This window comes from Sorex araneus, chromosome 6 (genome assembly GCF_027595985.1).
Source record: "Sorex araneus isolate mSorAra2 chromosome 6, mSorAra2.pri, whole genome shotgun sequence".
Taxonomy (NCBI): Eukaryota; Metazoa; Chordata; class Mammalia; order Eulipotyphla; family Soricidae; genus Sorex; species Sorex araneus.
Window position 1 is genome coordinate 167,169,424 of NC_073307.1, and position 22,478 is coordinate 167,191,901.

General features: G+C 62.8%; 1 protein-coding gene across 4 annotated transcripts; it reads left to right on the forward strand.

Moving 5' to 3' along the window:
- The first annotated feature begins 7,894 nt into the window (after positions 1-7,894).
- On the forward strand, positions 7,895-21,568 carry LOC129405843 (collagen alpha-1(I) chain-like). 4 transcript variants are annotated; one of them, XM_055143485.1, is made up of 11 exons: positions 7,897-7,980; positions 10,398-10,461; positions 12,403-12,472; positions 13,798-13,877; positions 13,955-14,053; positions 14,817-14,954; positions 17,866-17,922; positions 18,009-18,034; positions 18,403-18,549; positions 19,714-19,758; positions 20,420-21,568. In XM_055143485.1, exons 1-10 carry the CDS (start codon positions 7,933-7,935, stop codon positions 19,717-19,719), a joined length of 735 nt encoding a protein of 244 aa, XP_054999460.1. In that variant the 5' UTR covers positions 7,897-7,932; the 3' UTR covers positions 19,720-19,758; positions 20,420-21,568. The 4 variants fall into 4 exon arrangements, with proteins under 4 accessions (XP_054999462.1, XP_054999460.1, XP_054999459.1 ...); XM_055143484.1 differs by lacking the exon at positions 7,897-7,980 and adding an exon at positions 12,954-13,204 and having other exon boundaries at positions 10,393-10,461; XM_055143487.1 differs by lacking the exon at positions 13,955-14,053 and having other exon boundaries at positions 7,895-7,980.
- Positions 21,569-22,478: the final 910 nt, after the last annotated feature.

Genomic DNA, 22,478 nt, shown 5'->3' on the forward strand with positions numbered 1-22,478 from the left:
GTTTGCGCGTGAGCCTGTGTGCATGTGTACACAGGTGAGAGCATGTGTGAGCATGTGCCTGTGTGTATTTGTGTGGGTGCAGGAGAGTACGTGTGTGCCCATGTGTAAGAGCATGTGTGTGTGCGCATGTGAATGTGTGAAGATGTGTGCCAGTGTATGTGAGAGCACATGTGTGCATGTGTGTGCACATGAGAGCACATGTGAGCGGGTGCCTCGTGAGAGCATGCGTGTGCGTGCATGTGCATTGCGTGAGCCTCTGTGGGTTCCTAGTTTTCTGTTCTTCCTCTTGTTCCACCTTCTGGTCCAAGTCCAGGACCCGGTTCTAGACATAGAAACACACACACTGCAGTGATCTTGGGGGGTTCGGGACATGGGCAGGGGTCTGTGCCGGGGAAGCCCCTGGTGGGTAGGAGGGCATCTGTGGCTGGACATGCCCCAAAGGTCTGAAACCCACAAGCTGGTGGGGGGGAGCCAGCGGCTGCCTCAGGAGCCCCGAGACAATGCAGGGGTGAGGCACTTGCCTTGCATGCACCCTGAGCACTGCCAGGCATGGCCCCAACCCCAGAAAAACTAGTGGTTGATGGGGGTCAAGAGATAGTACAGGAGGCAGGCACTTGCTTTGCATGGGGCAGCCTGGGTTTGATGCCCGCACCCCACATGGTCACCGAGTCCACCGAGTGTGACCCCGAGCACAGAGCCGGGGGTGATCCCTGAGTGCCCCCGGGTGTGACCCCGAGCACAGGGCCAGGGGTGAGCCCTGAGTGCCCCCAGGTGTGACCCCGAGCACAGAGCTGGGGGTGAGCTCCAAGCTCTGAAGCCCTGGGCGGGGCTGCAGGCAGTGGGTCAGGCTCTCACTCCCCTGTGGGGTGGGCAGTGTGGGGGGTGCCAGAGACCTGGGTGGGAGCCCGCTGATTGTCCCCGATAGTTCCTGTACCCCCATGGAGAGGCCCCAAGAAGCCCTCCTATCCCCCACGACCCCCCCCAACAGAGCAGCTCAGGAGATTGAGTCTGGGGGAGCCGGCTCCAAACCGCAAGCTTCTGACCTGCAAGGAAGGGGCGCCAAGGGCCCCTGTGCGCCCTGCACAGCCGAGTGCTCCCGGGATAGTGCTCAGAGCTCAAAGGCGTCAGAAGCCCCGCCCCGCTGAAATTGCCTAGAACAGGCGCGACACGGAAGGACAGACGTTCGGGCCGCTGCTGGGCCGCTCCTGGGTGCGGGCAGGGACCTGGGAAACACACCGCGACGACGACGCCAGCGCCCAAGCCAGGGCTGAGCAAGGCGGGGGGGGGGGGGGGGGGGGGCGGGACTCTGGGCGGGGCGAGAATCGGCCGGGCGGGACTATGGGCGGGGCGAGACTGTGGGTGGGGCCTAGGTCTCCCGCGGGGCTGCGAGAACTCAGGGGCAAGGACTGTGGACGGGGCGGGGCGCTGTGCGCGTGACCTGTGCGGGGCGGGGGACTCGGAGGGGCGGAGCTCACGGGGCGGGGCCTGGAGCAGGCTGCAGGAGAGCGGGAGCAGGCGGTGAGCTGCGCCCAGGAAAGGGCGGGTGTCCTCTTCCCCGCCTCTGGGTGGGCTGGATGCCTTTGGTGCTCCAATGGTCCCGGAGTCCAGGGTCCGAGAGTACAGGGCTCTGCCCTCACTCGTGCTGACCGGGCCGCCCTGCAGAGGAGTCACACACACACACACACACACACACACACACACACACAGCAGAAGCTGACCGGGCCGCCCTGCAGAGGAGGAGTCACACACACACACACACACACACACACACACACACACACACACACACACACACACACACACACACACACACACAACCAGAAGCAGTCAGAGCAGGGCCGCCTGCCACTCCTCAGGCCTCTGATTTTCAGGAAGCAGGGCTAGCATTTCTTCCTTTTACTGTTGGCTACACACACACACACACACACACACACACATACTCACACAGCTGAAGCTGTTAGAGCAGGGCCGCCAGCCACTCCTCAGGCCTCTGTGATTTTCAGCAAGCTGGACTGGCATTTCTTCCTTTTCCTGTTGGCGGGGGGTCCCCCGAGCTGTGCGCAGGGCTGCTCCCGGAGCTGGGGACTGGTCCCAGGCAGGCACCCGTGCCCGGCGTGTCTCCCCAAGAGCCATGGCCCGTTTCTGCCTCCCAAACTGCATTTCTGCAGTTGGTGCCACTGTCCGTGCTAGAGTGACCCAGTGGGGGCGTGGGGGAGCGAGGGAGAGAGGGCTGTCCTTGGAAGATCTGGTGAACAAAGATGAGGCCTGCTCTGAGGCTGACACCCTCTCTCTTGTCTCTCTCTCTGTCTCTCTGCCCTCTCTCCCTTTCTCCCTTCTCCCCTTCCTCAAAATTTCCAAATAAAACCTGTGTTTCCTTCTCTGCTCTTCTCCTGAGATTCTTTTTTTTTTTTTTTTGCTTTTTGGATCACACCCGGCGATGCACAGGGGTTACTCCTGGCTCTGCACTCAGGAATTACTCCTGGCCGTGCTTGGGGACCATATGGGATGCCGGGGATCAAACCCAGGTCGGCGGCGTGCAAGGCAAATGCCCTCCCCGCTGTGCTATTGCTCCGGCCCCTTCTGAGATTCTTCTCTGTGACAGGCCGGCCAGGCCTCGGGCTGACTCCTTTCCTGCAAATAGCGATTCCTTGCGCCAGCGCGAGGCCGGGGCTCCCCAGGAATCGGGTGGTGGTTTAGCTCCATGCCGGGAGAACAGGCGGTGTCAGGTGTGGCTTGACGCTAGCCGTGGGGCTGTCGGGACCCTGAGCCGGGCAGGGGCTCACTGCAGACTCCATCCGTCCCGACTTCCCAGCCGGTGCCCGGGTGGCAGGGCTGGACCCGGAGAAACGGGCCGGTCCCCTCTGCAGGCCCAGGGGACCCAGGGGCTTCGTTTAAGGGATTTCCGGCAAGAGCTGCCAGGGGAAGAGGCAGTGCCAGGCTGCGTGGAGGCATGCTCCCCCTAACCCCTGGGGCTGGGGGGGCCGGGGTAACCTTTCTGTGACCGTGTATGTCCCATGCACCCCCCAGGGCCTCCTGTCGGGCGTGATTCTGTAACTCCAGGGTTTGGCGCTACGGGAGGGGCCGGAGGAAACCCACCAGTGAAAGGACCCGGCGGGATTAAGGTGGGAGATTGACTCCCGGGAGGGACCCTTGGCCTCTCTCTGCCCTGGACAGAGAAGCACCTCGGGAGCTGCGCCCAGCGGGGGTCCCAGGCCTCCTCCCCCGAGGCCCCCTGCCGAAATGTCCAGAGTCTGAGTATCTGTTGGGGCTTACGCACTGCCCCTGGGTGGAGAGACCCTCCAGCCCACCCTGAGAAGGCCAGACAGAGAAGCGTCCTCGGTGTTACTTGAGGAGGGGCTGGAGAGGTAGGACAGCGGGAGGGCACGTGCCTTGTACATGGCTGACCCGGGTTCGATCCCATAGGGTCCCCTGAGCACTGCCAGGAGTGATTCATGCACATCACCAGGTGTGGCCCAAACACACGGAAAAATAAATTTAAAGAAAAAAACAACTGTTACTTCAGGGAAAGAATCCCGAGATCTGGCTTGGCCGGGCGCCCGCAGTGCGGCTGTGGGACTCTGACTTCTGCAGCCCAGGATCCAGCCTCTGCTCCTGGGAGAATCACGTCCACCCGGCCTGGCACCGCCACTCGTGGGGAAAGAGTCGGCCACACCCTTCAAAGGCTGCCAGGGGAGGGGCGTGGGGGACCTCGGAGTCGTAGCTCCCCCGCCCTCAGCCTTCCTGGGCCCATGGCTCCCGGCCTCGGCCTCCTCAGTTCAGAACAGCACCGAGGGGCGCCCGGGCGGAGAGGCACCCCCGCTCCAGGTGGAACCCGGCAGCCAGGAGCTTCCCCAAGCAAGGCCCGGGGATGTGGGTTCCAGGACTGAATCTCCCGGCGTGGGGGCAGGGGGGCCGGGCTGTCCCTCCCCAGGTCCCGACGGCTCGCCGGCCTGGCCATCACCCCCACAGTGTGCCTCCAGGTGCCACCTTAGCGCACCAACAGCCCTGGTCCAGAGACGCCCAGTTGAATCCCAGAATGGATCAGTGCCCTGCAGAGATGTCTCCGGAACCCGACCACCTACGGTCTAGGACCCCAGAAGCACATGCCGCGGCACCCATGATTCTCAAAATGAGCAGTGGCCAATCAATGATCTGGCGTCTGCCCCAGGCAGGCAGGCTTGAATGGTGGTGGGAAAATTCGAGCAACACATAATGCCCAAAAGTAGAGAGAGACTAAGCATACGATCTAATGATGCCATTCTGGCAGATCTGACTATTCGGGGGAAAACGCCAAATAATGATAGTGAGTTTTCGGCCAAAAATGGAATGTTATCATAGCAATGAGAGAGTTAATTGAAAATCATCTGCCACACAGGCAGATAAAAATAACAAATAAAAAAGCATAAAATAGGGACTGGAGTGATAGCACAGCGGGTAGGGCATTTGCCTTGCACGCGGCCGAGTTGGGTTCAAATCCCAGCATCCCATATGGTCCCCTGAGCACCGCCAGGGGTAATTCCTGAGTGGAGTGCATGAGCCAGGAATGCAGGAATGACCCCTGTGTGTGTCACCCAGGTGTGACCCAAAAAGCAAAAAAAAAAAAAAAAAAAAGAAAGGAGGCATAAAAAAAAAGCATAAAATAACAAAATAAATAAATTAAAAAGGGCTGGAGCGATAGCACAGCGGGGAGGGCGTTTGCCTTGCACGCGGCCGACCCGGGTTCGAATCCCAGCATCCCATAGGGTCCCCTGAGCACCGCCAGGGGTAATTCCTGAGTGCACAGCCAGGAGTAACCCCTGTGCATTGCCAGGTGTAACCCAAAAAGCAAAAATAAATAAATAAATTAATTAATTAATTAATTAAAAAGAAAAAAAGTAGAGAGAGACTATTGGGGAAATTGTCTGCCATGGAGGCAGGGGGAGGGCTGGGCTGGGGGGGCTACTGGGGACACTGTGGTGGAAAGCGTGCACGGGTGGAGGGATGGGGGGCCGATCATTGTACGGCTGAGTCTCAATCATGAAAGCTTTGTAACTATCTCACGGTGATTCAACTAAAAGAAAAAAAGTAATGAGTTCATGCCAATCCAATCAGCTTAATCAGCGGCTGAATAAAGAGCAAGTACTCCTACATTAAACAACAGAACAGCACCGAGAGCCAAACTCAGCTCAGCCCCTGTGAACTGCCGTGTGCAGACCCCTGCGACCACAGGTTTCTTTTTTATTTTATTTTTAGTTTTTTGGGTCAAACCCAGCAATGCTCAGGGGTTACTCCTGGCTCTGCACTCAGGAATTACTCCTGGCGGTGCTCAGAGGACCCTATGGGATGCTGGGAATTGAACCCGGATCTGCTGGGTGCAAGGCAAACGCCCTCCCCGCTGTGCTATCCCTCCAGGTTCCTTACCGGATAAACGCTGAGAGTGAGGATGGCCTCCCCTCAGGTGGGTCCAGCTCCACAAGGCCTGGACTTCCGCAGGCCCCAGGAGCACTGCCGGGGGCGAGGCTGGCACTGTGGGTGCAGACTCACCCGCGGGGGCGGCCACTGGCCCGGGAGTGTGGGCAGCCTGGGCAGAGGGTGTCCAGCTGCTGTCCACGCAGGGCACCGCCCTTCTGGGCCGAGGGGCCTGGGGGAGGTGGGGCAGCAGGAAATGAGGGAAATGAGAACCCTGGCCAGTGGGCACCCAAGCTGTGCCAGCACAGCCGGAGGGGCCCCTGCCTGAGGCCAGCCCTGCACAGGCCGAGGTAGCTGGTCTCGGGGGCCCGGGCGGGGGTCCCGAGTGCCCCAAGCACCGCGTCACCCCGGCCCCCGCGACTCGGTGCACCTCTCCCTCTGTCCGGGGAACCTGGCTCTGACCTCAGCCCAGGCACAGCGTGGGGGTCGGGCTGTGTGTTCACACTGTGACCCCTGCCCTCCGACCCTAGTCCATGGACAGGCCCCGCAGGAGACCCCAGGCCCCGGGCAGGGCGAGACCTGCCTCCCGGGGCCTCCCCACTGGCCCTAGCGTGCTGGCGGCAGCTGTCCCCGAGCTGTCCCAGGAGGCAAGTGCCCAGCCCCTCCCTGACCTGGCCTGGTCTCCGCCCGCTGCTCCGGCAGGAGTGGACCTGGGGGTCGGACATGCAGCCAGGCTCGGCTGCCCCACGGTGAGCAGGCGTACAGGGCAAGCCACGCTGTGGCCCGGCTGGAGGTGAGGACGCCGTGCCCGGGGTCGGTGAGAGGACCTGGAGTGTCCGCTGCCTCAGAGCTAGTGCAGCCAGAGAAACAGTACAAGGCCGGCCACTCGCCCTGCACACGGCCGAGCTGGCTGGGTTCAATCCCCAGCCACACACAGAGCCGGGAGTCAGCCCTGAGCACAGAGCCGGGAGTCAGCCCTGAGCATCGCTGGTAGTGGCCCAAAAACCAAAACAGCAAACTAATGGCGAAGTGGGTGTGCGTCAGAGGCGGCGTGGGGGGCACGGGCTGGGTCCCTTCCTGGTTCCCAAGGGGGACGAGGGGGCCGGGCGGGGGAGGGAGTGCACCCGCCTGTGTGCCTTCACTTCCTGTCACAGCCGAGAGGAGAGAAAGGATTCATTAGAGGATCCTGCGGGAGCCCCTGCCGGCTCCGGGCTTCCCCGGGTCCGCACAGGCTGCGTCTCCGAGGCCCCAGGCCGGGCGCGCTGGTGGCCTTGGGCTGCCCAGTCCCTGCGGGCTGTGGATTTCCTTTCTAGTAAATCTCATTTTTCTCAAGTTTCTGATGCCCTGCAGATCTGAGCTTCCAACCTGCTCTCAGACGCTGCCCCGCCGAGGGCCCCACAGCTGGAGCCCCATCGCCCGGGCCCAGGGTCCCATTCTAGAGACTGAGACTGTGCCTGAAACAGGAAATAGGCGGGTCCCTGGCATATCCCAGTGACCCGCCTCCAGGCGGGTTTTATGTCCGAAACCAATGGCAACAGACACGCACACAGACACACAGAAATACATATACAAACAGGCACACGCACAAATACACAGGCACACACAAATACACGCACACATACAGATACACACAGAGACACACACATATACACACATACACAGCACAGACACACAGACTCACACACAGCATAGATACAGACACACAATACAGACACACACAGACTCACACACAGCACAGACACATACAGACACAGCACATACACACAGACACACACAGACACACACACACAGCTCAGACACACAGAGCACAGACACACACAGACACACACACACTTCTCTGTGCACCTTGCCATGGTGCGGGGAGGCGTCACACACCTTAGTTGCGGCACAGGGGCTCGCACCCTGCCAAGTGCACGTAGTTCTCTAGCTGAAGTGCTCACAGGGGTGTCCCTGGCTGCGGCCCGAGATTGCAGGCAAACTGTGGGGGCGGGGTGTGTGGGGTCCCGGGATGGAGACGGCCTGTGGGGAACTGGGGGTGGGGGTCATGGCCTCCAGCTCTCAAGGCAGGTGCCTCACCACTGCGCCTCCCCTGGGGACCCTTTAGGGATAATCAGTGACACCCAGGGCCGAGCACTGCGCAGCGAGCAGGGCTTGGACACAGCCAACCCCGGCTCAGCTGTTGTCCCCCAGGCCGCCTAGGTGGCCTCTGAGCACCGAGCCAGGAGTGAGCCCTGCGTACCACTGGGTGTGGCCCCCAAACAAAGTAATTAAGTCACTATTCTAATGTAGCTGCGGGGTCAGAGTGCGCAGGTGCCAAACAACCGCATCCGCCTAATGCAGGGGGCGGGGCCTAAGGCAGGGGCGTGGCTTGGCGGGGCGGTGTCGTGACGTACTGGCGCGGTCGCTGTGCCACAGGTCCGCGTGGTCCGGGCCGGGTCACGCCTATCCGTACGCTATAAATACCGGGTCCGCCTCCCTCCCGGGCAGTCCCCGTGGCTGTGCCCGCCGGTCGCATCCTGCCTTCGCCGCCGCTTTCGCTGGACCATGCCTCGGCCTGTCGGGCGGCTGCTGCTGGGGCTCCTCGCGCTGACGGTGGGTGCGGGGCGCGGCGGGGGTCTCCGCCGTGGCGGTGGGCGCGGGGTAGGTTCGCCGCCCGTGGGGCTACACAGGGCGCGGGGTCGGCCGGCCGGAGCGGCGCGGGGTCCCGCCCGCGGGGTGATGGGCGCTGCGGACCCGAGCCAGGAGCGCCGAGGGGAGGCGCGAAGCGGTGGGTCGGCAGGGTGGGCAGCGGGAGGGGCCGGCGGGGCCGGGGGCACAGGCTGGGGCGGGGGGGGCTACGGGCCGGCGGGGACGGCGGTGGGGGGCACAGGCTGGGGCGGGGGGGGCTACGGGCCGGCGGGGACGGCGGTGGGGGGCACAGGCTGGGGCGGGGGGGGCTACGGGCCGGCGGGGACGGCGGTGGGGGGCACAGGCTGGGGCGGGGGGGGCTACGGGCCGGCGGGGACGGCGGTGGGGGGCACAGGCTGGGGCGGGGGGGGCTACGGGCCGGCGGGGACGGCGGTGGGGGGCACAGGCTGGGGCGGGGGGGGGGCTACGGGCCGGCGGGGACGGCTGTGGGGGGCACAGGCTGGAGCCGGGGGTGCGGGGTTACGGGCCGGCGGGGACGGCGGGTGGGGGGCACAGGATGGGGCGGGGACGGGGCTTCGGGCGGGGCGGTGCTACGGGCCGGGGGGCGGTGCTACGGGCCAGAGGTGGCGGGGGCGGGGTGGGGGGGCCACAGGATGGGGCTGGGGGCGGGGCTTTGGGCCGGGGGGCGGGGACGGCGGTGGGGGGGCACAGGCTGGGGTAATTCCTGAGTGCAGAGCCAGGAGTAACCCCAGTGCATCGCCAGGTGAGACCCAAAAAGCAAAATAAATAAATAAATAAATAATGGGGCTGGAGCGATAGCACAGCGGGTAGGGTGTTTGCCTTGCACGCGGCCGACCCGGGTTCAAATCCCAGCATCCCATATGATCCCCTGAGCACCGCCAGGGGTAATTCCTGAGTGCAGAGCCAGGAGTAACCCCTGTGCATCGCTCGGTGTGACCCAAAAAGCAAAATAAATAAATAAATAAATAAATAAATAAATAAATAAAAAGCAGCTGCCTTAACCCCTGTGTGACCCCCAGCTGGGAAATGACCATCAGGCTGGGGGCCCCGGAGCTACGCTCTGCTCAGACGGGCCCAGGGTGGGCCCAGGGTGGGTCTCGCAGCGGATCTGGACTGTGTGGGGCTGGACCCCAGGTGGGCCTCCGTGGGTCTGGGCTGCACTGCGCTGGGTCCCCAGGCGGGTCTGGGCTGGACTCGGTGGCCCTCGCGGGGGTCTCGGTCCTCGTGTGCCAGGCTGACGCCGGGGCCTCGTCCTTCTCCCTGGCCCGAGAACTGACTGGTGGATCCAGCTCAATGCTCCAGCGTGCTCACAAGCTGGATTTCTTGTTTAGATTATTTTGGTACTTTTGGACTACTTATTTTCTTCATTTTCCACAAGTTTCCTGAGACACCCGAGACACCGGTCAGTCACTTTCCAGGAAAGGGGAAGGGATCTAAGGGCGGCGGGGTCAGGCGAGCAGACCCTGGTGGAGAGGAGACGGGGACGGGAAGACAGAACGGGGCGTGCGTGCATGCGTGTGTGTATGTGTGTGTGTACACGTGTGTGTGCATGTGTATGTGTGCATACATGTGTGTGCGTGCGTGTATGTGTGCACTTATGTGTGTGCGTTGTGTGTGCACACGTGTGTGTGCGCGTGTGCATGCACACTGGGACTGAACCCAGGGACTCCACATCATCAGCCCCCGGTCCCTCCGGGCACACTCATGAGTCGTGGCCCTGGGGCCTGAGCCACCGCTCTGCGGGGGCGGCTCTCGCCTTCCGCACAACTGGTCTTGGTTTGGTGCCAGGCGTGGCGCCAACACTAAGCAGGCTGCGTTGCGGAGCGGAGAGAGGCCGGGCCCCACGGGCTCTCGCTCCCCTGAGGGGGCCGCGGCGACAGAGGCCGAGCTCCTGTGACCCGACGGCCTTGGCCGGCCCGAGCCAGGGCGCCATGCGGGCTGCCGTGCCCGTGCAGGGAGGGCCGCGGGCTGGCCCTGGCGGTGGGCGTCCACTCCCAGTCGGCTCAGGGCGGCGGGTGCTCCTGAGAGGCCGCCGGGTCCCTCAGGCTGCGCCTGTCTCCCTGCGCCTCAGAAACGTGAAGAGCAGAAAGGACGTGACCAGGCACAGAGGAGCAGACGCGTGTACATGTGTGTGCACGTGTGTACACACAGACCCCTGACGCCGGCTTCTCTTACATGCGTGTGCGGGTTGGCGGGGCCGTGCCCTGTGCTGCTCAGGGCCGCGCTGGCCATGCTCATGGTGGTGGTCTGTGGCGGGTCTGGGCGGGCTGGGCCCAGGGGCAGCGACGCAGAGCCCCCTGGGGAGGCCCCTGGGGCCGTGCCCGCCCTCCCCTAAGCCCGCCCCCCTCTCCCCCCAGCAGGCCCTTGGGCTCCTCTGTGCTGGTGACCCCAGGGACGGCGTCAGCGACAAGCAAAGCCCACCCGGTGAGTACGAGAACACACTCGCCCAGTCTGCATGAACACGCCTGTACAAGCTCACACAAGCACACGCACCCGCAAACATACAGAACTCACGGGCCCAGTCTGTATGAACACGCCTGTACACTGTCACACATTCATACATAGCCTGGTGCCTCTGTGCCCCATGCCCTGCCTGGCTCTCTGCATACCTGCACATGTATGCACACCAGCACTCACCTGACCTGTACACAGTGCACACATGTCTCTACGTGTCCCTGCCCATGCACACGGCTCACACATGTCCCTGCGTGTCCCTGCCTCTGTACATGGCCTGCACATGTCTGCATATTCCTACCCCTGCAAATGGCTCACACATGTCTTTACATGTTCCTTCCCTGCACAGGGCCCACACATATCTTTGCGTGTTCCTCCCATGTACATGATCCACACGTGTCTTTTGTGTTCCTCCCCTGTACATGGCCCACACATGTCTCTACGTGTCTCTGCCCCCTGCATGCCGCCCCTCAGGGCGGTGAGAGGCACGTGGGCTGCCGCCAGAGCGAGGAGGCAGCCCGTGGACAGGGTGGAGCTGGCCGTGTCCACGACGGGGAACCCCGAATCTCTCGGCCTGCCTCTGCTCTAAACGTGCCCTTGACATTGGGAAATATCAAACCCAAGTGAAGATCGGGAGGCAGCTGGCAAACCACACGCGGTGAGGTGAGCAGACGGCTGGAAGGCGCCGGAGTCTGGGGGTTCAAGCCCCGGCACCCCGCAGGGCCCCTCAGCCCTGCCAGGACTGATGCCCAAGTGAGAGCCGGGGTCAGCCTGAGCAAAGCTGGCGCCCCCCAGGAAAACCCACCGATACGCAGAGAGATGCCAGATTGTTCGCCATGAGGCTGGTCAGGGGTGGGTGGGGAGGGGGCAGGGGAGGGGGGCTGCCCTGCACTCACTCCCTGCGTCTCACGGTCCCTGAGCACCATCCGAGGGGGCGGGAGCCATAGCACAGCGGGAGGAGCTGCCCCTGAGCCAGTCCCCCCCCAGCCGCTCCCCAGCGCCCCGTAGGGCCCCCCGAACCCACAGGAGTCCTCCCTGAGCACCCCTGGGTGTGGCCCCCAAACCCACCGAACACGTGAAGTCACCGTGTCGGACTTGGAGACTAGCCAGACGCTTGAGGCCGGGAACCGGCCAGGGCCAGTCAAGGAGGGTCAACACGCAGGCGCTTTGTGGCCGCAGCACAGCCCCGGGAAGGAGCTGCCCCTTGGGCAGGGGCCCGCGTGGCCCACCGGAGGCTTGGTTTGACCCCAGCACGGTCTGGTCCCCTGAGCACCGCCTGCTGTGGCCCCCAAATTAAACAAAAATAAGGGGGCTAGAGAGTGGGCTTCTGTCCTACATGCCCCTGACCATGTAGTCATTGAATCCCTGCCCGGAGTGAGCCCTGAGCACAGAGCCGGGAGTGAGCCCTGAGCACAGAGCCGGGAGTTTGCCCTGAGCACAGAGCCGGGAGTCAGCCCTGAGCACAGAGCTGGGAGTTTGCCCTGAGCACAGAGCCGGGAGTCAGCCCTGAGTAATGCTGGGTGTAGCCCAAAAAGCAGTATTAAAGAAATAAAGACAAAAGGTGTGCAGTGTGAGTGAGTTTCCCCCGGGGCGTGTGTGGGGTCACTCAGGGTCGCCCGCGTGCCCCTGGGTGCCCGAGTGAGTGGCAGCTGGCCCGGGCTGTGGGCTGCTGTGAGGACGGGTGCGGCCTGAGGGGTTCCGTGCCCCCTAGCAGGCTCAGGAATTCCTCCTGCTGTGCCCGGGGGTCCCTCCTGGTGGGGCGGGGGGACCGTGGGCTGTGCTGGCGCCGGGACTCGGGTCGTGTGTGCGGGCTGTCCGAGAGGACGTGCCAGGGCAGACTCGGGCTCCAGCGGGGTCACTTCCCGCTGCCCTGCCCTCCCCCCGCTGACCGCCCCACTTCCTCTCTCTCAGGCCCGGCCGAGTGCAACCTGGGGTATTTCAAAGACCAGGACCACCCGGAGACGTGTCACCCATGCCGAAGGTACCCGCGGGGGCTGGCACGGCGCCCCCACCCGCCCAGGCTGGGGGTCTTCCTCTGCTCACCCGGATTCTCAGCCCCTTGTACTGAGGGGGCTGAGGCACCCCCAGGCTCCCCTCCCCCACCCGCCTGCATCGAATACCCGTGGGTGCACAAACACACACACACACGTGCAGACACACACGTGCGCACACGTGTGCGCACACGTACACAAACACGCACGCACACGTCAGCAGGCTCACGCAGCACACTCATGCACTCGTGGGTACACGTCTCTGCATGCACACGTGTGTGCTGGCATGCTTGGTGCACACATGTGCACATGTTCATGCGTCTCTGCACATGCAGTGCAGCGGCTGAGCAGAGGCCCCAGGGAGGGAGGAGGAGCCGCGGCCTCTCTGGTGGGCGGGTGGGGGCAGAGGCGTCCAGGCTTGGCCCGGGCTCTGCCCTGGAACCTCAGAGAACCCGTCTCACGGCTCCGCAGATGGGGCGTCTGTGCCCGCGCTCCCCGGGGCGGGCTCGGGCTGCGGCCGGGCCCCTCGCCGCCTCCTGCCTCGGCCTCTGTCTTCCAAAGCTTCTCTCCGGCTCTGCTCCGTCTCCGCGCCGCCTCCTCGCGCCCGTCTGGGCTCTGACTTCTCTGCTTCTCGCCGTCTTGATGAATCTCCCTCGGTCGGACCCTGGCCATTCGGGCCCGCCCGGGTCTGTCGGACACCCAAACCCGTTACATCTGCAGGCGTAGGTCCCGTGGGTCCCCCGAGGGTCTAGACCGGAGTGGGTATGGGGGTTCCTTTGCGGGGAGGCGCTTACAGCCAGTGACAGGAAGCTCCTGCGGGCTGGGGCGGCAGCACAGGGGGCGGGCGTTTGCCTTGCACGCGGCTGAGCCGGGTTCAACCCTCAGCATCCCATATGGTCCCCTGAGCACCGGCAGGAGTCATTCCCGAGTGCAGAGCCAGGAGTGACTCCTGTGCATCGCCGGGTGTGACCCAAAAACAAACAAAAAGCCCCAAATAGCTCCTGCTTACAAGGCCGTTGCAGGGTCCTGGGCGCCTGCCCAGCCGAGCACGTGCTGCCTTCAGGTGTGGCTTGATCAGGGCGCTTCCTTCCTTGGACTTGCTTCCTGTTGCCTTCCCCGGGGCCTCTTCCTCCCCCTCCTTCCTGTGTCTGTGCCCATCCAGAGCACAGTCCTCCTAGTGTATCCGCTTTCCCTGGCTCAGCGGGTGCCCCAGGCCTGGTCCCTTCCGTCCTGGGCCCCCGTGGCGAGGAGGGTGCTGTGTCCCGGCTGGGAGGCCGGAGGCAGTAACCCGGGGCGTCCTTCCCCTTGCTCCTAGCTGTGAGAATGCTGCTGAGACTCGCCCCTGCACGCCCACGAGCGACAGAGTCTGTGCTGGAGACGCGCGCCCGGGGCCCGGTGAGTCCGTGGGTCTCGGGGTCTCGCAAGGTCGCCTCGGCGGGCCCGGGTACTCACCTCTGCCCGTCTGCTCCTAGCCCCTGCAGCCAGACCCTCGGGCAGCGATGCCGTCACCGGACTCCCAGGCAGGACGCGCCCCACCCGGGGAGCCGGGGACCCCGGCCCAGCACCCACAGGTGGGCCGCGCCACGCCCAGCTCTGCCCCCACCCCCCGCGTGGGGGCGGGAGCGGTGCCCACCTCTCTGGGTCTGGTGAGAGCGTGGACACTAACCCGGGACAGTCGATCACGCATGTGGGTGTCCCAGCACGGGACGCAGGCTCAGGGCTGGGCCCTCCTCGGGGCCCCCTGCTGGGCCCGCACCCTCCACCCTCCACTGCCACCGCTGGGCTTGTTCCAGCGGGTGCCTGGGGACTCTTGGACCCCGAGCAGGGGTTTCGGCCTCTCTCAGCCCCCTGGGGAGCACTCTCGGTTCCCTGGGAGCACTCTCAGCCCTCTGGGGAGCACTCTCTTGGTCCCCTAGGAGCACTCTCAGCCCCCTGGGAGCACTCTCAGCCCCCTGGGGAGCATTCTCTTGGTCCCCTGGGAGCACTCTCAGCCTCCTGGGAGCACTCTCAGCCCCCTGGGGAGCACTCTCTTGGTCCCCTGGGAGCATTCTCAGTCCCCTGGGAGCACTCTCAGCCCCCTGGGGAGCACTCTCGGTCCCCTGGGAGCACTCTCAGCCCCCTGGGGAGCACTCTCGGTCCCCTGGGAGCACTCCCTCTCAGCAAACACCCTCCTGAGGAAGCGTCACTCAACCTTCCCGCCCCCGGAGCCCGCACTTGGGTGTTTGGGGTGTGCGGGCCATGCCGCGTGTGCATCCAGGTGCCCGCACCCTCTCTGGGAGGACAGTCCCCGCCCCGCTGCCCCTGACGCCCGGCTCTCGGCTTTGTCTCCTGCAGAAGGCTCGGGGAGCGGAGGCGGTGCGGGCCCTCTCCTGGCGTGCGTCCTGGGCTCCTTAGCCGTCTTAGCCGTCTTAGCCATAGTGTTCCTGGTGCTCATTAAGTTCCCGCGGGGGCGTGCCTGCCTCTCTGACACAGGTAGGCAGCGTAAGGCCACAGCACACGGGGGGTGGGGCGGGGGGAGGGTCCCTGGTGGCCGGGCGGGCTGGGACTCGGTGCGTGTGGAGCCCACCACGAGCAGGCCTGTGAGCCACGGTGCCCCGGGGGGAAAGTCGCATAAAAATAACTATAATAAGAGCGAACAAAACCCAGAGTGAGTCCCGGCTGGACCTGCTCTGAAGAAAAGGCAGGGGCCGGAGCGAGAGTCCCGAGGGAGGGCTCAGCGGCCCCGAGTTCAGTGCTCGGGATCCCTGAGGGTCCTCTGGGCACAGCCAGGAGGGACTCCTGAGCACTGCCAAGTGTGACCCAAGAGCACCCAGAAAGAACAGAAAAGAAAGTCGGTGTCAGGGGCTGGGAATGGGCTGGGCCTCGCTCCAGAAGGTTCTTCAGAGGAGTTCTGGCTTTAGGATCAGGTGTGTGTGTGTGCGAGTGTGTATGTGTGGGTGTGAATGTGTTTGTGCGAGTTTGTATGTGAGTCACAAAGTCCCGCATTACCTGGGCTCCGTGGGACTTTGCTCATGCGTGAGGCTGGGCAGGAGCGTGTGGAAAGCGGCCTGGGGCGTGGCGGGGGTTGGGCAGTGGGGGGCGGCTGCGGGGCTGGTCCCTCGGGGCGGGGAGGGCTCTCGCCCGCCCCCTCTGGGGCACCCCAACCTCGCACGGGCCCCGGGCACAGACATCCTCCGCCTGCTTCCCCCAGTCTCCAGCGACCCGGGGTAAGGCCCATGAGCCCCCTCCTGGCACCTCCGGAACCCACGGCTGCTTCTCCCGGAAGGAGCGTAAGACGAGGCCCCATAACTACCCCACCGGACTCCGCGCCAGAGTTTCCACTGGGGGCGCCCCAGAGGGGGCAGGTGAGAGCCCTCCCCACCCCGAGGGACCCAGCCCCGGCAGCCGCCCCCCACTGCCCAACCGCCGTCACGCCCCAGGCCGCTTTCCACACGCTCGGGCCCAGCCTCACGCACGAGTGAACATATTCATGGACCGCGCAGACACATCATAAGATGCTCCCTACCCATTTTCCATAAAATCAGAGGGAAATATATATGTGTGTGTATATATATATACATACATATATATATATATATATATATATATATATATATATATATATATATGCCTCTCGGGGAGCCCGGAGAGCATCCCACCCGCACGGCAGAGCCTGGCACGCTCCCCGTGGCGTATTCGATATGCCAAATACAGTAACAATAATAAGTCTCGTTCCCCTGACCCTGAAAGAGCCTCCAGTCCTTGGGAAAGATGAGTAAGGAGAGGCTGCTAAACTCTCAGGGCTGGAACCGGCGTTGGCGCGGATGTAGGGAGAAGGGACTCTCCTTCACTGCTGGTGGGAATGCTGACTGGTTCAGCCCTTTTGGAAAACAATAGGGACGATTCTCAAAAAATTAGAAATTGATGGGTCTGGAGCAATAGCACAGCGGGTAGGGCGTTTGCCTTGCACGCGGCCGACCCGGGTTCGATTCCCAGCATCCTATATGTCCCCTGAGCACCACTAGGAGTAATTCCTGAGTGCAGAGCCAGGAGTAACCCCTGTGCATCACTGGTGTGACCCAAAAAAGAAAAAGAAATAGAAATTGAGCTCCCACTTGACCCAGCAATTCCACTCCTGCGAATATATCCCAGAAAGACAAAAAGGTATAGTGGAAATGACATCTGCACTTGTATGTTCATTGCAGCACTGTTTACAATAGCCAAAATTTGGGAAAAAACGGAGTGCCCAAAAACAAATGACGGGTTAAAGAAACTTTGGTACATCTGTATAGTGGAATACTATGCAGCTGTTAGAAAAGATGAAGTCATGAAATTTGCATATAAGTGGATCAGCATGGGAAGTATATCATGTTAAGTGAAATGAGAAAGAGAGAGACATAGAAAGATGGCACTCATCTGTGGAACAGAAAGTAACAGCGTGGGAGACTAACACCCAAGAGTAGTAGAAAGAAGGACCAGGAGGTCTGCCCCACAGCTTGGAAACTGGCCTCACATGCTGGGGGAAAGGGCAGCTGAGATAGAGAAGGGAACACCAAGTAGAGGATGTTGGGAGGACCCATTCGGGTTGAAAGCTGCGTGCCGAAAGTAGACTATAGACTGAACACGATGGCCACTCAACACCTCTTTTGCAAACTACAACACCCAAAAGGAGAACGAAAGGGGATGCCCTGCTACAGAAGCAGGGTGGGGTGGTGGGGGATGGGGCGGGGTGGAGGGAGGGATACTGGGAACATTGGTGGAGGAGATCGGGCACTGGTGGAGGGATGTGAATGACCACTGTATGGCCAACATGCAAACACGGAGGTTTGCAAGTTTGTAACTGTACCCTGGAGTGATTCATTGTGGTAGAGAGAATCACTGTCATCCCGTTGCTCATCGATTTGTTTGAGTGGGCACCAGTAACGTCTCTCATTGAGAGACTTATTGTTACTGTTTCTGGCATATCCAATACGCACGGGTAGCTTGCCAGGCTGTGCCTCGCGGGCTCCATAGTCTCGGTAGCTTGCCGGGCTCTCCGAGAGGGGCGGAAGAATCGAACTCGCCCAACCGCTGTGCTATCTCTCAGGGCTGGAACAAATGGAGACATTACTGGCACCCGATTGAGTAAATCCATGAACAACGGGATGACAGTGATACAGTGATGTATGTCAGTGTGTGTGTGAGTGTGTATGTGTGTGAATGTGTTTGTGTGAGTATGTTGTGTGTGTGTGAGTCTGTGTGTCCCATGGTCACCCCGGAGCCCGGGCTGGAGCAGGGCTGCACCCCGTGTCTCAGGTCAGCTGCCCAGAGGTGGGGTGTCGGGTCCCCTCAGTTGGGAGGCGGGCGGGACGGGGCCACCCCGGGGTGCGGGAGAGGGACTGAGTGGGCCCCTCTGCACCCCCAGGCCGGAGGCTCTGGAGGCTCCGTCGGTGTCTCCTGGACCGCGGGAACCTGCTTGCAGGTGAGTGCGCGGGGCCTGGTGTTGCCCGCCTGCCCGGTGCCGCTGGCTTCCCGCTGACCCGTTTCTCTCTGGCATCCGGGTTTCAGGAGCGGTGAGGATGCTGAGCGGCCCGGTGAGTACCTGGGCTTTGGCAGCGTGGCTCTGGGCCCTGGGGTGTCGGGGACGGCCCAGGGTCCCGCCCCAGCCGCCCTCAGACTGGGGCCCGTAGCAGGGAGCTGAGCAGTGCCAGCTGCTGCAGGGAGCAGGGCCTCGGGGAGGGGCCGGGCCCCCTGCCCCCCTCCCCTAACCCCCCACCTGCCCTCCCCGCCTCCCTTCGGGAGCCCAAGTCTGTCGAGAGGCGGGGCTCTGAGCCCCTCATGGAAACACGCCCTTCCCAGTCGCCCCGAGCACAATGTGATCTCAGTGTGGTCCCGGGGGTCAGGACATGAGGGGGTCCCCGAGGCTCTGTCCGCACTGACGACTCCGAGGGTCTGTCCTGCACTCCCGGCCCCCCTGCTGAAGGCTCTGCCGCAGCCCTCCAGAGACGCCCCGGACCCCGAGGAGGCGGTGGCCAGCCTCGGTGACCGCCCACCCGCTGACCAACCTGGCATGGAGCTGCTGCCCCGGGAGCCCGGCCGTGTGGAGCAGGTGAGGGAACGGGGAGCCCCCGAGCCCACGGGCAGCCGGCCTCCGGCGTCTCGCTGCTGCCTGGAGTTCTGAAAATACCCTCCTACCCCCGCTCTGCCCCCACCGTGAAACTGCTCCCGTGGGACCCGCGAGCAGCCCCAGGAGCTGCATCCCAAACAGTGCTCAGGAGGCGGGCCCCACCGGGTGGACACCTGCTCGCCTATCCTTGGGCCAGAGACAGGGCCCGGGGCTCCATGCTGCACCCCTCAGACAAGCCCCCTGTGTAAGGATGAGGGTCTCCCCCGCCCGGCCCCACCCAGCGTGCCCGCCCTGCCCAGAACAACCCCAGCTGCCTGGGCCAGGGGTGGGTGCTGGGCGGCTGCACGTGGCGACCCCCAGCGGAGAGGGTGCTGTGCTCTCAGGACGGGCCTCACTGCACAGTGACCCCAGGGCTGTCCAGCTGCTCCTCTTCCTCCTGACCACTCACCCCTCCCTGTGCTTCCCGCTTCTCCAGCCCACTAATGTTTCTGCCATCCGATTGGTTCCACCCTATGAGGTCATCTGCAACCTGCAACCTGGTGATGTGTGCGGATGGGGATGGGCAACTGTGGGCCGGCCAATCAGCTTGCACCTGCCCTTATAAGGGTCTGCAAGAGGCGCTCAGGGCGCTTATGCAAATAAGGTCTGTGGGATGACCAATTGGACCATATATGCAAATTAGGGCTGTGAGCTTGCCCCCCCAGCACTCTGGTACTCCCCTCCCTGAGTCCCATCTCTGTGGGACAACCAATGGGATGCATATGCAAATCAGGCCTGAATCCCTGTGATGCTCAGGGGCCCTCCTGGCCCGAGCTCCGGAGCCTTTTCTCATGGTGCTGGGGGACCGCGTGGGGGTGGGGGTCAAACTGTCCCCACAGTGCTCCTGCTCCTTCCCTAAACTAGGGGCCCCTGCCCTGCTGTCTCAGGGTGGTGGACAGGTCACCTCCAGGTTGTGTCCCCAGGGGGCGTGGCCCAGTGGGCCCAGGTGGGCCGTGAGTTCTGCTGCGTGGGTGACGCTGCCCCCGACGCAGGGTTGCCCTTGCGCCGAGGCCCCACCAGTGCGTCCAGACACCCCCTGGGCCTGGGCGTCAGTAGACCCCTCTCAGGAGCCCCCCAGGTCTCGTCTCACTGCATTCCTCTCTCCAGGAATAGGAGCAGGCCTGGCGTCTCACCAACCCTCCCTCCCTGACGGTGAGTCTGGACGCCCCGGGGCTGACCCTTGTTGGTGGACTGTCAGCTGAAGGGGCCGGCGGGCCAGCTCAGAGCTGGGTGTTGGGGCTGGAGTGACAGCACAGCGGGGAGGGCGTTTGCCTTGCACGCGGCCGACCTGGGTTCGATTCCCAGCATCCCATAGGGTCCCCTGAGCACCGCCAGGGGTAATTCCTGAGTGCAGAGCTAGGAGTAACCCCTGTGCATCGCCGGGTGTGACCCAAAAAGCAAAAAAAAAAAAAAAAGCTGGATGTCCTGTGCACTGGGGTCCTCTCGCGTGGCAGGGACGAGGGAGGTGCTGTGGCTTCCTGCATTCACGTTTAGATCTTCCCCAGGCAGCCCTGGGGTGTCTCCAGGGCGCAGGGTGTGGAACTGGGCAGCAGGGCTCTCAGAGCTCGCCCCGGTCTCGTCCTAATGGGCCCAGGTCTCGGTCCCGACCACTTGGAGCTCGAGGCCTGAGCCCAGCGCCCGGCCGTGTTCACGGGCTCCTGGCTGCTGCTGCGGGCTGGGGAGCCTGGGCCGGGGGTCTCCCGTGCGGGGCTGGGCCCTCTGGGGGTGTGGCTGGCTGGCGCGGGGGGGGGGGGGGACGCTGCACGCGTCCCGGAAGCTAAGCAGACTCTTCCTTTCGTTTTTATTTCCTCAGCTCCCGACACGCCTTCCTGCGTGTTTGGGTCATGGTGCCGGGCGATGGGGGTGCTCGCCGGTGAGGTTTGTGGGACCAGTGACCGTGCGACGGAGCAACGTCCCCGGAGTCTCCTGCAGGGCACATCAAGCTGGGGAAGGAGGCGCCTCTGTTCGGCTCCTGACGGGGCCCGGAGCTCGGCAAAGCATCCCCCACAGCTTGGTGCTGGAAACCTCCCAGGCCTGGGCCCCGGGCCCCTGCCAGCTTCTCCCAGGATACGTCACTGCCAGCTTCTCCCAGGACACGTCACTGTGTCTGACTCTATCTCACTGTCCGTGGTTATTGAGAGGTCGGGAATGGGCTCACGGAGAGAAGCCGCGAGGCCGAGAGCGGACCCAGGCCGGGAAGGGCCACTGACCTCGTGGGCGAAGCTGCAATATATATTATATGTAATAAGGGCATATTTATATATTATACATAATATTATATATGATAATAATACAGTTATTATTTTAACCAGTACTGTAGGTTAGGTGACGTCGTCATGAGACTGTGACTTTTGATAAGATTTTTTTGGCTTTCTGGGTCACACCCGGTGGTGCTCGGGGCTCACTCCTGCCTGGGCTCGGGGGCCCAGACGGGGGCTGGGCCTGGCCCCGAGCCATGGGAGCACCGTTCCCGCTGTGCCATCTCTCTGCCCTGAGCCCTGCTGGACCTTCCGCGTGTCCCTGAGCCCCCACGGCACTGCACAGCGGGCGTGCCGCCCCTGTGGTGCTCCCGGGCCTCCTCCAGAGAGAGCCTGGGCCCGGCTCCGCCTCGGGCCCGCTGGGACTGGCCCTTCCCGAGGTGTGGTCAGCTTCTAGCGGGGGTCAGCTGCAGGGAGAAGGGCTTGATCGCGGAGTCTACGGTGCTCCCAGCCGGTGCTCCCCCCGAGCGTCTCGGGGTCACTGCCTCCTCACCCACACGTCCAGCCTGACGCCAGTGCTGGACAAGCCCCAGGCCTGGCCGTTCACTTCCCCCGTTTCCGGCACCTTCACCTTCCCGCTGATGTGAATATGTAACCCTTGACCCCTTCTCTGTCCCCCTTTGCCCCGTTCTCACCCCGCGTGGATCTCGTTCCTTTTGCCTCTCTGTGACCCTGTTTGCCCCTAATAAAGTTGCCGCTGGCGACCCCTGTGTCCGCGCCTGCTCGTTCCTGGCGCACAGTTCACCCAGCATCTGTGAGCTAGCAGTCAGAGCACGCACGAGTTTGCTCCGCCCCTCGGGCTGTGCGCTCGTGCTGTGTTACCCGTCCCACAGTGAGTGCCGTCACTCCACGTCTGTCACTCGCCCGACTCACTTCGCTCAGCGTGATTCTCTCCGTGTCCCCCCCATGTCTAAGCAAATTTCATGACTTCATTTTTCCTGCCAGCTGCGTAGTATTCCGTTGCATAGATTGCCCCAGTTTCTTTTGTTGTTGTTGTTTTTTTGCGGGGGGGGGGGTCACACCCAGCGATGCTCAGGGGTTACTCCTGGCTTTGCACTCAGGAATTACTCCTGGCGGTGCTTGGGGGGGACCATATGGGCCGCCAGGGAATGAACCCGGGTCAGCTGCGTGCAAGGCAAACGCCCTCCCCGCTGTGCTATTGCGCCGGCCCCCGATTGCCCTGGTTTCTTTATCCAGACGTCTGTACTTGGACACTCGAGTTATTTCCAGATCCCGGCTGTTGTGAATAGCGCGGCCGTGAACCTAGGAGAGCAAATGCCTTTTTGGTGTGTTTTATTTCTTTTTTGGCTCCTGTGGTATATTCCTAGAAGTGGTACTGCAGGGTCGTGTGGAAGCTCAATGTTTAGCTGTTTGAGGGATGCCCATATTGTTTTTCGGAAAGGCTGGGCCAGTCAGCATTCCCACCGGCAGTGAGTGAGGGTCCCTTTCTCCCCGCATCCGTGCCAGGACTGGCTCTTGTTCTTTTGTTTTTGTTTTTTGGGTCACACCCGGCAATGCACAGGGGTTACTCCTGGCTCTGCACTCAGGAGTTACTCCTGGCGGTGCTCAGGGGACCATATGGGATGCTGGGATTTGAACCAGGGTCGGCTGTGT